We start from the raw sequence: 16,389 nt of genomic DNA, 5'->3' as shown, positions 1-16,389 counted from the left end.
AAGCTGGCCCTAGTATTGCACTCCATGTTCACGATGATATCTGCTTATGGAGAACTTACCATAAAGAGGCTAAACAATATTTCCTTCAAGCGAGTAAATACCCTTTTACACGTGGCAATACACTACGAATCTTGCTCACCATACACTAACTTTACACACAGTTGCTAAACCTGCTGTAATGTGTACAATTATTCACTATCCCTTTTCTCCAGAGTGAAAGTAGAATTTTATTTTGCCCTTTCCTCTGGTTAATCAAAATCCTTGTGTAGTCAAGCAACATCCAGTTCAAATTGTACTACGTTCTCTAATTTTGTGTCATCTACTGAAACCATTAATCTACATGGTTTCAACGCGCCCCGCACAGTTAATAATAAACACATTAATTGACTCCCAGGAGAGAAGGCCAACGCATTCTGCTTAGCATTTGTCCTATTTAGGAATGTTCCTAAACTCTTCACATTCTATCATTAACCCCTTAAGGACACATGACATGTGTGACATGTCATGATTCCCTTTTATTCCAGAAGTTTGATCCTTAAGGGGTTAAACCAGTTAGTAAATACAAGCATGTTCCCCTAAACCTATTTCTATCAGTATGTAGAGCAGTGTTTGTTAACCTCTGGGCCAGGGCTAAAAATGTTTATTATGACCTATATTATACTAGATGAGTTTCTCTGAGCTAATGTTCCAGTTGAGGAATGTCTCACCAAACTAATGCCATTTATATAATTTGGGGTCCTTATAAAAAAAGGTAATAACCCATTGATCCATTGTTGTAGAGTAGTCATATCACATGTTTTCATAAAATGAACGTAACTTTGCAACAACCTTTCTCACATCACTGAATGCAAGTACGGTATGTTTGTTCGGCATAATCTGTCCAGTACAAAATACTCGTGTTGACTCCTATCCCCCACATACTCGTATGTATTACATAAAATCACACATTATTTCACCATGAAAAAAATAATGGTCACTCTTCAAGATGGATGTACCGCCAGCATATATAAAATCTTGGATCCATGGTTTGGAGTCAACCCAGAACAGAGACTTCTTCATCTAGCCTTCTTCATGTGAGAGAATCATTTGAAAGATATGTATACAGATATGTATATGTATACAGAGTCAGACAACTTTTACTGTGGACATTTCCTTTTATCTTAACGGTTACTGTTTTCCAACTGGTGTCCCTCCCTGGTTCCTGTAGCTTGTCACTATGTAATAATTTTGGGAACTTTTGATATGTTTAAACACCATAAATTGCTAGCGCTAGCATTGACATAAGAACCAAAGAAATTCCGGAGGGACAGGCTTTTCTACCAAATATATGCTCCGTAGGGAGGATATGTTAAACCTTGTGGTTTTCTATAGGCAAAATGATAGACTATTACTTGGGAGGCTATTAATAGAATGGATAGAATAGTACAATACAACTCACTGTAGTAATTCTAGTAGCAATGGTGTTTTGGATCTATCCCAGAGTAAGATGTTAAACTGTTTTGGCATGATTTAACACTTAATTTGGAAGACTTATTCAACAATATTTGTTTAGCCAAGATTGTGAAAATATTGGAATATATATCAACCAAAGATAAAAATAAAAATGTATATTATGTATATATTTTGCAGTATAATAATATGTGCATTACGCATAATTTTTCCAGAAACAATCACATCGATTGCATTTGTCTGAACCACAACACTTACATGGACAAATTCAGTTTTGCCTGAAACAAATTTGTTTTGGGGGATGAATCTAAATTTTTCACTGTGCACAAATCTACTGTTAGTTTCATTATGTCACATCTATCATTTAATCTCAGAGTTCACATTCTCTAATCTATATAACTAGACAGATAGGGCGATCGGTTACTCCTCAAATTTCCTCTTACTTTCATGCAGCACAGCTAACAGAGGTACCCAATTGCACAGCTCAGTGAATCCACCCAAATGGGTTGCTATAGAGATGGCTCCCGATCCATTTTTATATGGATCCCGCTAGGCACCCCAACAACTTTTGGTCTTCTCAGAGCAGGATCAGCTGGATATCAGTTTGACCAATATGTTTTCTCATTCAAGTCCTTTATTGGTGAACAGTGCTCAGCTGAAACACTTAGCCACTGAGTAATGCCTACATTAGCATTCACCTTCTCCAGCTCTGAGAGGACTGGATGTGGCTTGGGCAGCCAACAGGACCCAGGTAAGTGTCAAATCATGCAGAAATGGTTTGACAGATTACTCTGGGAGGGCACCACATCAATAACTATTGCCTTAACACAATTTCTAATTTCAATAATTAAAATAACTGGTTCAAATATCTGACCAATATTTTCTAACCTTAATATTGTGGAATTAATACACCTAAAACTATATGGGGTTTAGGCAAATTTTTATGTAATTTTCCAATTGTCTTCTTGTATTTATGAATGATGCTTTTGAGTCATCTGAGATTTATTTTAAACCCAATTTTCTTGACAAATCTATCTGCTACGTCACATTTACTTTCATTTGAACACATTAAACTTGTTTCATATGGGTATATGTTTAGTGTATTCTGGTAATGTTAAAGTATATTCAATACATTCTTCTATGAGCTTTGGATGACATTAGTATGCCCCAGTTTCAGTATTTCAAGAATCCTCAGCAATTTTATTAAAATGTTCCAAATCAAATATACATTTATCCTACACCAACATTTGCAATACCATCCTTGTTTTAATATTGTTGAATAAGCTGTCAAAATTATTTAATATTTTTGATAAACTTTTTTAAAATATTTTAAAATACTTTTTTTCAGCGTATTAAAATATCAGAAATATATGATATATATTATTTCTTTTTAAACATTACAAAAGTAAAATATTTTTCTTAATATCAAATCATTTAAAAACTTTATCCAAAAGTATTAAAGCCTTTGGAAAGCTTATCCAACAACATTAAAACAAGGCCATGGTTGGTTTAGCCAAGATGTGAAAAGATTGGAATATATATTAACCAATAAAAAAATAAAACCGTGTATTATGTTTATATTTTGCATTACACTAATAGGTGCATTTTTGTAACTTCAAAAATGCTACCTGACTTTTAAATTATAATTTAGACTCATTTAGTTGACTTTAAGGAATAAACCAATGCCTATTTTGACACTCAGGGAACAAATCAAACACAGATTTTGTGGTTTACAATTTGAACTCCGATCAGAGGATGAGGCTACATTGCATGAATCTTTTAGTAGATAGTCCACCAAAGACCAGGGTGTAAATCCTGAAAATCATGCCCATTTCATTTGATTTAAATTTAGACATTAGCCATCTTTTATTTCTCAATGGGAAAGAGAGTTTGGTGAAAATTTTGAGGAATCAAAATGACCCAAGACTTTTGAGAACTTCTTTAGAATCATTACCTCTACTACTGGGAAAGAGAACTGTTACTTAAACCATTCCAAACTACCCCATGTTTTCCACCACCCCGCGGTACTCACGATATTGAGGAGAAAAGGCTCTTATATTCATATGTTGCAGGAAAGTTCATGTACACAGGAGACCTTTCACAACATCTCATGCATACTTCTAGCTTTACATAGATTTTTAGGCCTGAATTGGCACAAAGCTGGTGACAACCCAATGCTGGAAAAAACATTCTCTAACTTTTTGGTTGCTATTGAACATATCACAGCTACTCTAAATGATACTTACATAAATTTTCGAGAAACATGGTCTACATGAAGAGAGCCTTGCAAATGTCCCTCAAATGTTGGATCCTTTCAATCTGTATAAGTCACTTTGAAATAGGATGGGCACAGACTTATTTCCTTTCTTTTTAATTTCTTGTTTGTTCTTTTCCCACTCCGTTATCTTGTTTGGCCTTATGTTTCATTCTTAAAGGGAAACTCCAGTGCCAGAAAAACGATCCGTTTTTCTGGCACTGGAGGGTCCCTCTCCCTCCCACCCACCAATCCCCGGTTACTGAAGGGGTGAAAACCCCTTCAATGACTTACCTGGGGCAGTGGCGATGTCCCTCGCCGCTGTCTCCGCCTCCGCGACGCTTCTCCTTGTGATTGCGTCGGCCGGTGGGCGAGACTGATCTCGCCCACCGGCCGTGGAGAGCTAATGCGCATGTGCGGAAATGCCGCGCATGCGCATTACGTCTCCCCATAGGAAAGCATTGAAAAATAATTTCAATGCTTTCCTATGGGGTTTTGAGCGACGCTGGAGGTCCTCACACAGCGTGAGGACGTCCAGCGACGCTCTAGCACAGGAAACCTGTGCTAGAAACTAGGAAGTGACCTCTAGTGGCTGTCTAGTAGACAGCCACTAGAGGAGGAGTTAACCCTGCAATGTAATTATTGCAGTTTATGAAAAACTGCAATAATTACACTTGCAGGGTTAGGAGTAGTGGGAGTTGGCACCCAGACCACTCCAATGAGCAGAAGTGGTCTGGGTGCCTGGAGTGTCCCTTTAATTTTTATGTTTTCTGAGTGACATATTTAACCATTCATGTTAAGATGGGATGCCATTGCTAAATATAGTTTTATTATGTTTCTACGGTACTAACACTAATAATATGCTATTTCTGTATTCATTTCAATTCACTATTCTCTTATTACTTGTTCCTGTTTGATAATATAATGTTGTATTTGACTTAAAAAATGGACAACATAGACAACAAAGACAAGAATAAATTAGCTAAAAGAGGCAATCAAGAGTCATAGTAAAAAAATATCAGATAAAAATTTGCTTGTATTTCTGATCTGTCCATATAACATTAATGTAATACCGTGTGATTAACTTTCAATATTCCAAGTCTAAATTATTGTGGTTTTGTTCCTGCACATAGGTCGGATTCTGGACATTCCTTGTAAAGTGTGTGGGGATCGCAGTTCTGGTAAACATTATGGAGTGTATGCTTGTGATGGTTGTTCAGGATTCTTCAAAAGAAGCATAAGGAGAAACAGAACTTATGTCTGCAAATCTGGTAATCAGGTAAGTCATTTTCATTTCTCGTAACAAGTAGGGACCAACTACTAAAACTGGGTACTGCAGGGGGTGCATTTTACATTCTATACTAAATTCTATATTGTTTTTTGAGAGGGAAGATGTGTCTTTGTGGATGATGGCCCATATATTCTGGTTTGACTGCTATGTTTGTTTAATGATATCTATGTGGGCTTGATGTATGGATCTATGAATTTATAGAATTACAAACTGAAATCAAATTATGTTTGAAACACACCCTATAATCATAATAGGGCGGGGGGGGGGGGGGGTTGCTTTTGCTTTATTTTGGAAACACATGTCAGATTTACTATCTCAATTGGACAGTTTGTGAGACGAAGGAGAAACTAATGAGATATAATACAAAATAAGGAATTCTGATAAATTATTTCTAAATGAGATTTTAAGTTTGATGTTGGGATAAGAGAAATGGCAAATGATTTAGGTAAACTAGAAAAATGGATTGTGAGCACTCCTAATATTGATCCAGAAGTAATACAATAAATGTAGTAAAGAGACTAAAAAGAGACTCGCTCAAAAGGATTCAATGAAACACTATAAGAATCAAGCATAGGGACACAGTGCATCTAAGATTGCAATGCCGTAAAACTACAGCATAAATGTTGCAATGTAAGAAATTTATCAAAAAATCAAAGTAGATACAAAACTAAAAAAAAGAGCTCACAACTCAAGCAAGTGTCCTTTATCCAAAAAAATTAGGTATGTCAACTAAAATGTTAATGGACACACATTGTGTAAAACCCTAAAATTACTATACAAATAAACACCACAGCAGTAATAGTGAGAGATAACCCTGCACATATATAAATAAATAAAATAAGGCCAACAAGTACGAGTCCAGGAGATGCTAAAGACTTGATGGATGTAACACAGGGGGATCAAAAAAATCCTATTATGACCAGCAAACTCAACCCAAAGATTCCTCAGTTGGAGGCCAGGATGCCAAATGTTCACTGATCTTGTGAACAGTGTTGTCTGTAGTACACAGACCGTACTCTGGCACCGTGCCGCAATTGGGGAACATACCAAGCTGGGATCGCGTGGTAAGTCGCAGCCGGTAACTTCGAAAAAGGCAGTGGCTGCCTTAAAGGAGCAGTGTAATAGGTCTGACAGTGGATCAATACGTCCACGCGTTTCGTCTCTGTATGAGACTTTACCAAGACAATACTGTACACTATATCAGTGAACATTTGGCATCTTTGTCCTCTGACTGAGGTATCTTTGGGCTGAGCTCTCTGGTCATCATAGGATCTTTTTTGATCCCCCTGTGTTACATCCATCATGTCTTTAGCATCTCCTGGACTCGTGGAGGGCCCCCCACGGATAAGTACTGCCACTTGATTACTTGTTGGCCATCTTTTATTTATTTATATATGTGCAGAGTTATCTTTCATTATTATTGCTGTGGTATTTATTTTTATAGTATATTTAGGGTTTTACACATTTTAGTTGACATACCCTCTCTTTTTGGGTAAAGGTCACTTGCTTGAGTTGAGTGCCCTATTTTTGTTAGTTTTATATCTACTTTGATTTTTTTTGAGACATTTCTTACATTGCAACATATAGGTTGCAGTTGTTTTTACAGCATTACAATCTTAGATGCTGCACTGTGTCCCTATGCTTGATTTTTATAGTGTTTTATTTATTGAGTCCTTTTGAGCGAGTCTGTTTTTAGGCTGTTTTTCCTTTTATTAAATATATACTGCTTTCTACATTTATTGTATTAGTTCTGGATTAATATTAGGAGTGCTCACACCATTATACTTGTGTTGATTGGAGTCGCTCGTCCAAGTGTGAAGCAGCCCATATTTTTTATGATTATTTGAATTACATGACCCGCTTATTTCTTTAATTTCTCATATTTTTGAGAATGCGACATCCCTTCTTCAGTAGTGAGAAGGAAAGTATTAGGTGTACAATATGTTTTTGGTAATGCATTTAGTAACTGTTTTGGCTAACAAAATGTATAGCCCAAATCCGCTTCCATACAAAATGGGACAATGTTAGTGGTGGCAAAGTCCCTTTAATAGAAAGGTAAACTGCAGGGGTTTAACATTGACTGTAGAATTGTGCAACAATTTCCCATGAAGATGGGTGAAGATATATTTTTACAGTCTTAGGAAGCAGGGCCGGCCTGATGGCACTTTCACAGTGACAGGGGTGGATTTTTGCCACCCTTTTACATTTTAAGGTGCCTGCTGTGGGGCCTGGGTTGCCTATGCATATATATATAGCGATTACCGCTCTCTCTCTCTCTCTCTCTCTCTCTATATATATATATGCAGTTCTGATTTTCCCCTCTTTCAGCTTTATATCTGTTCCTCCCGCAAACCGCGAGAGCGCTGCCGCTGGCCATGGCATGCATTCAGTTGCCATAGCAACCCACGCAATGCTTACATGCCTCAAAGCAATTGTGTGTATAGATTGGTTTTAAGACAAATGTAAAAAATTTTATTGTGTAAATTAATAGTTTTTGTTTTTCATTTATATGTTCACCCTTTAAAAAACAAAAAAATATTTAGGAAACGAATACCTTTAGAGAGTATGTAGTTTCCTTTATCTTGCAATATTTCACACATGGTCTGAAAAACTAGGATAAAAACAAAAAATCAAAATTTTCTCACATGCAGTACATGCGACAAAATAGATTATTAAAAATGGTCAAATAGAGCCAACGCTAACGGTCGCACGTCTATGGAGCTCCGGACCGCGAGGTGCATAACTTACCGATTTTCGGCACTCCAGCTAAGCAAACGGGCCTCAAACAACCCCCTCAACATACCCAAGACCCATGGGGAAAAAAGCGAAAAAGCCTCGGCAGGAGGCACCCCGGCTAGGCATGAGCATTGGGGACATGTGGAGACAGGCCCAGGGCGCCCACGGGCACAACATGGCGGCCATCTCAGGAGACTGCTCTGACCTCTCAGAGGACTTCTCCTACGGCACAGAGGAAAGCTACATGCCTGCTCCAGCGCTCCCACCACCGCCGCCTCCCTCGACAAAGCAGGACTCAGCCCCGGTGACAACCACTATACTGAAAGAGCTGCTGGCGGATCTGCAAAAAAACCTCCAGGCAGACATGGCCACGATACGCCAGGACCTGAAGGGCCTGACAGGCCGCATCGGAGAGCTAGAAACCACCTCACAATCCAGCATGCAACGGATCACAACACTGCAACAGGAGGTCAGTGATCTGAAAAAGCAAAACCTGACGTTTGAAAGCCGCTTTGCCGCATTGGAAGATGCCCGTCGTCGAAACAACTTGAAAGTAAGGGGAATCCCTGAAAACACACCAGACGCTGAACTCCAACACGTGGTGAGAAGACTGCTAACAGCCATACTAATGCCCAAACAAGCCAAAGCAATAGTGGCAGAGGATATGTTCAGAGTGCCCAAGCCAGCAAAAGCACCGCCAACGACTTCCAGGGATCTGATAATCCAGTTCCAAAATGGAAAGGACAAAGCAGCTGTCATGAACGCGCTTAGGGGCAACTCACTATATATTTTTGAGGACATGTCACTAACATTCTATGCAGACCTCAGCGGCAGCACACTGGCATGGCGCCGAGAATTGAGACCACTCACCTCACTTCTCCAACAGCACAAGATAAGCTATCGCTGGCGCCCCTCTCGATCTCTATCCATCACCCATGGGGATACAACCCACGTGGTCCGAGACCTCCAAGAAGCCGCCACAGCCCTGCCAAACCTAGGGATCCACCAACGATTTCTTAACATGGCCCCCCAGAGCACGGCACCTAAATTGACCCACAGCTGGAACCCAGGAACATCCACAGAATTCGTGCCCAAACAGGCACCATCTGGTGCACCCACCCGAGATAAAACCAGACCCCGTACAGGACTGCCACCTACAGGCCCTGACCGGGACTCTTATGCCTAAACACCCATACCCACGCAAAGCATACAAACCCACATCCCGCTAGTATCATGCTGAACCAGGACTGTGGCACAGATGGACCATACGGCAGTAGAACACCCTACAGACACCGGTTCCATGCTAACCTTGTTAAATCGTTTTAATATATATATTTTTTTCTCTAATGTTTTAATTAATTTTTTCTTTAGTGCAAGCAGTCTCTAAATGTTTATGTTTATTTTACCATACATGTACGGCCCTCGGACCAGCTTCAGTAGACACTGCTGCATATAAGCGTTAACCTCAGCGAATTGTGTTATAATATACTTTGAGCAATTCAATTTTATCTGCTGTAATTAACCTACACCCAGCTGTGTCTAACCTGCCAAGGTTAACCTACGACAGGTATCTCTCACTCGTACTTAATTTGACAAAATGCTGAGTACCATAGGTTCAGAACAGCATACGACAGGCGTATAACCACACATATTGTACCTTCTGGGAGCAGATACCTGGACCGTTTATCCTACGTTTAATTATGCTTTTTCGTTGATTATGTTCCTCTTTTCCTTTCTTTTTAACATACAAACGACAAAGAATATAACAAAGATAAACGGCATTACAAGCCAAGATACAAACCTCACTTGTAACCATAAAGCAGCTCTCCTGGAGACTACTGAAATGATTTAGAAGATATGTAACCGTCTATAAAGTGCTAGCTGCTATAAGACGACCAGTTTGGCATCGTTAAGCTCTAAAAACGTTTGTTTTTATTATTATTTGCCTCCTCTACTTCGACTTAGCTATTATAAATGTCTAGATAAGCTGGATAAATAACAAAAAAATGTGCATATTCTCCTGCCACTGTCTAACATGTATTGATCTTGCTATACGCTGTTGTGGAGTTCGTTGACACCTTGTACCCACCTGCACAACCAAAATAAAGAATTAAAAAAAAAATGGTCAAATAATAATGGTCAAGCTTATACGTATTTGCAAGGACCCTGAAGGCATTTATTAGCAGTACAGCTTACTAAAATGGAAACAAACTGTAAAAATAATGTCTGCACTTATGCATGAAGCCCATATACAGTAAATATAGTTAAAGGGACACTATAGTCACCAGTACAACTACAGCTTAATGTTGTTGTTCTGGTGAGTAAAGCCACTCCCTACAACCTTTTTGCTGTAAACACTGCCTTTTCATTTTCTCCATCGCCACACCAGATCTCACCACGGTTCGTCCCGCCTAAATTTTGATGATATCAGCCAATCCAATGTTTTCAGAGAAACGGCAGTGCTTACGTTGCTATTTAGGGACACCTCCAGTGGCCATTCCTTAGATCGCCACTGGGGGTGCTTCTGCTCTGCATGGAGACACTGATCTTTCCCCATAGAGATGCGTTGAATCAGTGCATCTCTATGAGGAGATGCTGATTGTCAAGCCGGTGTTTGGCCCCGCTCCTTGTCGTTCTCAGCCAATCAAATGCTTTTCAATTCTGATGATGTCAGCCAAGGAGGCGAATCAGCAGTGGGGCCATTGGCAGCGGAACTATCTGGCGCTGGAAATACGGTGAGTTTCCTCTATGAGGAGTGTTCAGAGTCTCCATGCAGAGTGTGGAGATGCTAAACGTAGGTGCTGCATATAGTGCAGCACTGAACTAGGAAGCAACTCTAGTGTCCACCTTAATGACTGCCACTAGAGATGTTACTAGGAAGAAAACATCTCTAGTGGCAGTCTGAAAAGGCAGTGTTTACACTGAAAAGCCTGGACATGCTATAGACATATACATACATTATAGCCCCCACCTTCCCCCCTCCTCCCCCCACCCCCGACTGTCAAAATAATATGCCTTATTCAAAATTGTAGCAAATTGAAATCCCAGTGTGGTAAAACTGAGGCTTAGTTCGCTGAGAGTTTGAGAAATGTTGCATATCATCTGTTTTTATGAATGTTTTACCACTCAGACTGCAATTCAGATAGTAACGAATAAACATAATAAAGGTCCCCATAACATAGAGACTTACAGGGGTAGATGCCAACAGCCCAAATTAAGGATGATCTTTTTAAATCCATGAGATCACTGATTGTCTATTTCCTAGTACAACCTGATAAGGAAGATACTTGTATCTAATTTGATTACATTTTGACCATTCTCATATTCCTAAAGTTTAATATGGATGGTATTACATGGCAATTGTATATGTTGGAAAAATCAAATAAACATTTACAATTTGTTTTAAATAAAGTTCAACATGAATGGTATGTATAACAAACCTGTGAATATACTTCTTATTAAGGTTTGCCTATAAGTTTACCTTACATCAACTAGATATTGTCTACCTCTGCATACTACAGGGCAACCCTTTTCATGTGCTGCCCATCAATGTGTATACGTGATATGTGTCCCTGAAAGCATGGTGGATATGGTAGCCCCATATAGTACAGTAACACCAAAACACCTGCGGTCACAAATCTTTTTAAAGTTCGGATAACCCCTCTCACAACTTCAGACCTTACTAATAGAACATGATATTTAGAACCGAACAATAAATCTTCCCCAATATGATGACTTTTATCCATTCTCTCTGAAGGTGCAAGCCATGGCTAATATTCCCAAGTGACCGCCATGTTGTAATTACAGCAGTGACAAGGATAAACTCAGCTAAATAAAAGGCAAAATTACAGAAACTTTACACAATCAAAGCAAATATACTTTAGTAATTGGTGTGTTTTCATATTGTATTACAGTAGTTTTGTGTCTTGGTGTTACATAAAGGAGACCTGCATTAACGGCCACCTACTACAGTCGTTCTGTGTTGTATATGATGTGATATTTGATATAAACACTCAGAGCTGTGCTTTTTTTTGTTTCACTGTTCACTCGATATGTTTCTCTCACATTTCAGATAGAACACATATGTGAAATAATACAAAGAAAAACATGATATAATGGTTAACCACTTTTCTGCCAGAGGTGCCTAGTCTGTTTATTTAATCACATTGCGATAATTTAATTAGAAGAAAATTGATCATAATGCCTTCTTTGTTGACGACTTATTGTAGCTTGACTTGTAAAATAAAAAGAGCATTTGCCATTCTTTTCTGGAGGAATATTATCTTCTATGAAACCGGAGATATGCACGGAGTCAAAAGAGCGATTTAAAATGAAATTGGAACTGTCAAGAGTTAACTAGCTCAGATCAGATTCAGTGAAGATCTCAAAAAAAAATTCAAACCTGCAGTCTGTATCGCATGCCCACTGCTTGCTGTTAGCTGGACTGCCCAAGATATGCAGCTAATCCTTTAACGCCAACCACCCTTTTTGTATAATGTTAATATGCCACTCAACTATAAAAATAACATTTTCTAAAATAGGCAAATTATAATTTTTTTTTTCCATAGAATGGTCAAAAAATAGTATGTATTTCTTATGGTATATGCCATTTTTTCCAAATGTGTCTGCTTCAGTCCGAACAACATCAGGATAATCGACTGATGAGCCACCTACATTCTTGCACTGTAAAGTCGCCAGTTTATATACTCTGCAGATTTCATGTGAAAATGAGCATCGCTCATCGTTGAAAAGTAATGGTCAGTAATGAGTCTGTTTACTCACAGTCAACATACTATCAAACCTGGAGACTACCGTGCATTTCAAATTTCTTTGGAAATTTGTGAGACACCATGTGGTTATCATTTTACATTTCTTTGCACATCACTTCCTAAAACTGTAGTAATTATATTGTGTATTCAGTTCTAAAAATTAATAAATATCAGAGTACGAAGATCAGTCACCAAAGAGATTACATTATACCACTTTACTATCTAAAATCGAGTGCAAACATTTTCATGCATTTTGTCCATAAAGCCTCACTCATCTTTATTTATACCTAGTTATAAATGTCAGCCTGTAGAGGAACACATTTCTCTACCAGAAGCCACTGGTAACTGATACAATGCCAGTAAATTTGCTGAAAATGTAAGCTCACACCCTGCTCTCAAACAGTGCAGGAAGTTTCAATAAGGCATATTATTCCTACAATAAGGGAGAGGGGAGGAGTGAATGGACACCACTATTTTAATGTCAGCATTACATTAGCATTCCAGAGATTGATAAATATTGCTATAGCAGGTTTAAAAACCTTTATTTTAGAACTATATGATTTAACTGTATTTACTGTATGTGGGTATTATGCTCAAATGCAGAAATTCTATTTACATTATGGTATCTTTTTAGTAAGCTTTATTGCTGATAATACCTTCAGGGTCAAAATTAGGTACCTGACCATTTTTATTTATATATTCTACTTTATATCGGTAGCATTTTTGCTTTTATACTAACATTTCATACCCTGTGTGAAATATTGCAAGATAAAGGATGCTGTCCACTGTCTAAAGCATGGGTGTCCAACCTTTTCTTATATTTGTTTTGTAGATAACTCCCTTATTTATCCATATGTGGGATTGCCATATTTTAGGACACCAACTAATACACACACATTATCACAGACCCACATACACATACAATCACAGACCTATACACGCAAACACATACATACACACACACACACGCAATCACAGACCCACACACGCACATACAGTCACTGATCTATACACACAGACATACACACAGTCACAGACACACACTCACAGGCCTATACACACATAATCACAGATACACACACACACACAATCACAGACCTTTACACACATAGTCACCGGCCTATACACACATAATCACAGCTACACATACACAATCACAATCACAGACCTATACACACAATCACAGACATACACGCAAACAATCAGACCCACACACACCTACACACATAACCACATACATACAAACACATAATTACAGATATACACACACAATCAGAGACCCAAACACATAATCATTGACTTACACACACACACACAATCACAGACATACACACAGACCCCTACTACCCCATAAACACACACACAATCACTGCCAAAACATAAAAAAAATTACATGCATACACATTTTGTACTTGAGAATTCCACCCAGCCTCCCTACCTTGCTCTGGGAGGGTTGGATGGATCCTCAGTCCCTGGTGGCTAGTGGTTGTCCTCCTCTGTACTCCTTCTGCACAGGTCCCTTGCGCACCCAGTAGTGATGCTGATGCCGGAATGACTTCATATCCCGGCACCCGGCTCACTGCAGGGTGCAAGAGGAAGATGGCCAGGAGGAGTACAGTATGTAAAGCGATCCTTGCCTCCCTCAGTGCGGACAGTGCCATATTAACACCATTTTGGGCCCAGCCAAAGCAGTGCACCTGGGCCCTGCCTACACAACCACTCACAGAAGTGAGGAATTCACATGAAAACAAAAATTAAATTATCAAAAATTACACGTGTATTTATTGGTCCCTCCAACAAATGCAATACCTTCATACAATACAAACACACAGACTGCTGAATGCACACAGACGAACTGCCGAATACACACGGACTGCTGAGTACACACACACACACACACAGACTGCTCAATGCATACACACAGACTGCTAAATGCATACACACAGACTACTGAATACACGCACACAGACTGCTGAATACACACACACAGACTGCTGAACACACACACACACAGACTGCTTAACACACACACAATACTGAACACGCACACACACACACACACAGACTGTTGAACACATACACAGCAGTTCTTATGTCTATCTTCTGTCCATACTCCCACCTCTGATGCTTGTCATCAAGACTTCTCCAGGGCTGCACCGTTCCTGTGGAACTCTGTTCTCTCCTCCGTTAGATGCTAACCCAGTCTCCAATCCTTCAAAAAATCATTAAAAACCCACTTCTTCATAAAAGCGTATCAATTAAACTGTTAATACCTCCCGACTGATTCCTCTCTTGCAACTTTTATTAGTCTAATACTATCCTTACCTTTTGTGTCACTTTACCCCACTCCCTCTCATGTAAGCTCATTGAGAAGGGCCCTCAATCCCTCTGTTCCTGTGTGTCCAACTTGTCTGGTTACAACTACATGTTTGTTCGTCCACCCCCTGTAAAGTGCTGCAGAATTTGTTGGCCCTATATATAATAACATAATATTAATAATTGTAATACGTGTGAGAGGTGCTTTGAGTGCTTGAGGGGTTCAGTGTGTGAAGGGTTCAGTGTGTGTATGTGAGGGGTGCTCTGTGTGTATATGAGAGGTGCAATGTGTGTATGTGAAAGGTGCTGTGTGTGTATGTAAAGGGTGCTGTGTGTGTGTAAGGAGTGCTGTGTGTGTGTGTTAGGGGGGTGCATAGGGATAAGGGATTTTTTTTTTAAATAAATTTTTAAAAAACGTCATGTTCTCCCCTTCCCCTTAATCCCCACCCCCCTATCCTTCTTCCTACCTTTGTAAAGGAGGTGGGGACACTGCCAGCCCTGGTGGTCCGATGGTGAGTACTGATGAGTAGGCCCTTCGTTAGTGAGAGGTAGGACCTGGGAAGCAGTTCCTCCCGTGAGCATGCTGGTTAGAGTGTTGCCACTGCAATGCTCCAACAGCATTCTGCTCACAGGAGAAGTGAAGACAGCCTGCAGCTAGAGGAGCATTCTCCCATGAAGGAACTTCCTCCCAGGTCCTGCCTGTCACTGATGAAGGGCCTCTGGGCAGGTGAGGGAGGTCTTTGATCTCCCCACTGGCCCAGAGAGGGCCCAAAGGAAGTGAGCAGGGATTGCTCTCCGTGGGTCGGCAGGGGAGTTTAAATGATCTCTCATGTTGGCCCCAGCACATGGGCAACAGTGCCCATGCAGAAAGACGGCCCTGTTTGCGGACAGTTGGGCACCGTTGGTCTAAAGTTTTTTCATTTCGCAAATATTTTTATGAAGGAGGAAGGAATAAGTGAAAAATAAAATCTGTGCAAACTTACATAATTTCCATTTTTTTAAATTTGTCTGAAAAGCAATTTATTCATAAAATGTTTGTGGTATGATATGTTTAGATGCTAGTTATGAATCCCTTGCTTCAAATACATGTTATGCTAGTATTTTTTTCAATTAAAATGAGCTCAGTAGTGAATGGGGTCATTTTGATGTAGCGTGTTGGTTATATGAAAGCATAAGCACTGAAGAAATTAGTTCCAAAAATAGTGTTTTCTTGTAATTAAGTGCAGACTTACCAACTGTCCTGCTTTTAGAAGGACAGTCCCTATTTTGAGGTCCCGCACCTCTCTATACTGACTGACAGAGTTATTCACTAAATTGAGAGTCAAAGTAAATTTCATATTTAAGGTCAAAATAGAGAAACTAGAAATATTCTCTCAGCCAGCTACACTTTCATTTTGGCTACTTTGGTCTTCAATTTTAAAGTCACTTTGAATTCTAATTTTAGTATCATTAGATGCACTCACTCTGTGCAACAGACAAAGCAGTGCTTCACTGGCAATGCCTAATAAAGGCCCACCCAATGTTGGGAAAACATGCTAGTGTAAGTTATCAGCCCTTTGCCGCTTTAGAAAAGC

General features: G+C 39.4%; 1 protein-coding gene across 1 annotated transcript in view; it reads left to right on the top strand.

Annotated features, from left to right (window-relative positions):
• The window catches only part of NR2E1 (nuclear receptor subfamily 2 group E member 1), a 55,295-nt gene that overhangs the window by 15,930 nt on the left and 22,976 nt on the right, over positions 1-16,389 (top strand). Inside the window, exon 2 of the mRNA XM_063441301.1 lies at positions 4,837-4,982. Coding sequence (XP_063297371.1) covers positions 4,837-4,982 — 146 coding nt within the window. The remainder of the gene's footprint in view (positions 1-4,836; positions 4,983-16,389) is intronic.

This window comes from Pelobates fuscus, chromosome 2, assembly GCF_036172605.1.
Source record: "Pelobates fuscus isolate aPelFus1 chromosome 2, aPelFus1.pri, whole genome shotgun sequence".
NCBI classification, from domain to species: Eukaryota; Metazoa; Chordata; class Amphibia; order Anura; family Pelobatidae; genus Pelobates; species Pelobates fuscus.
The sequence above is the reverse complement of the archived record's forward strand: the minus strand, read 5'-3'. Positions and strand labels throughout refer to the sequence as shown.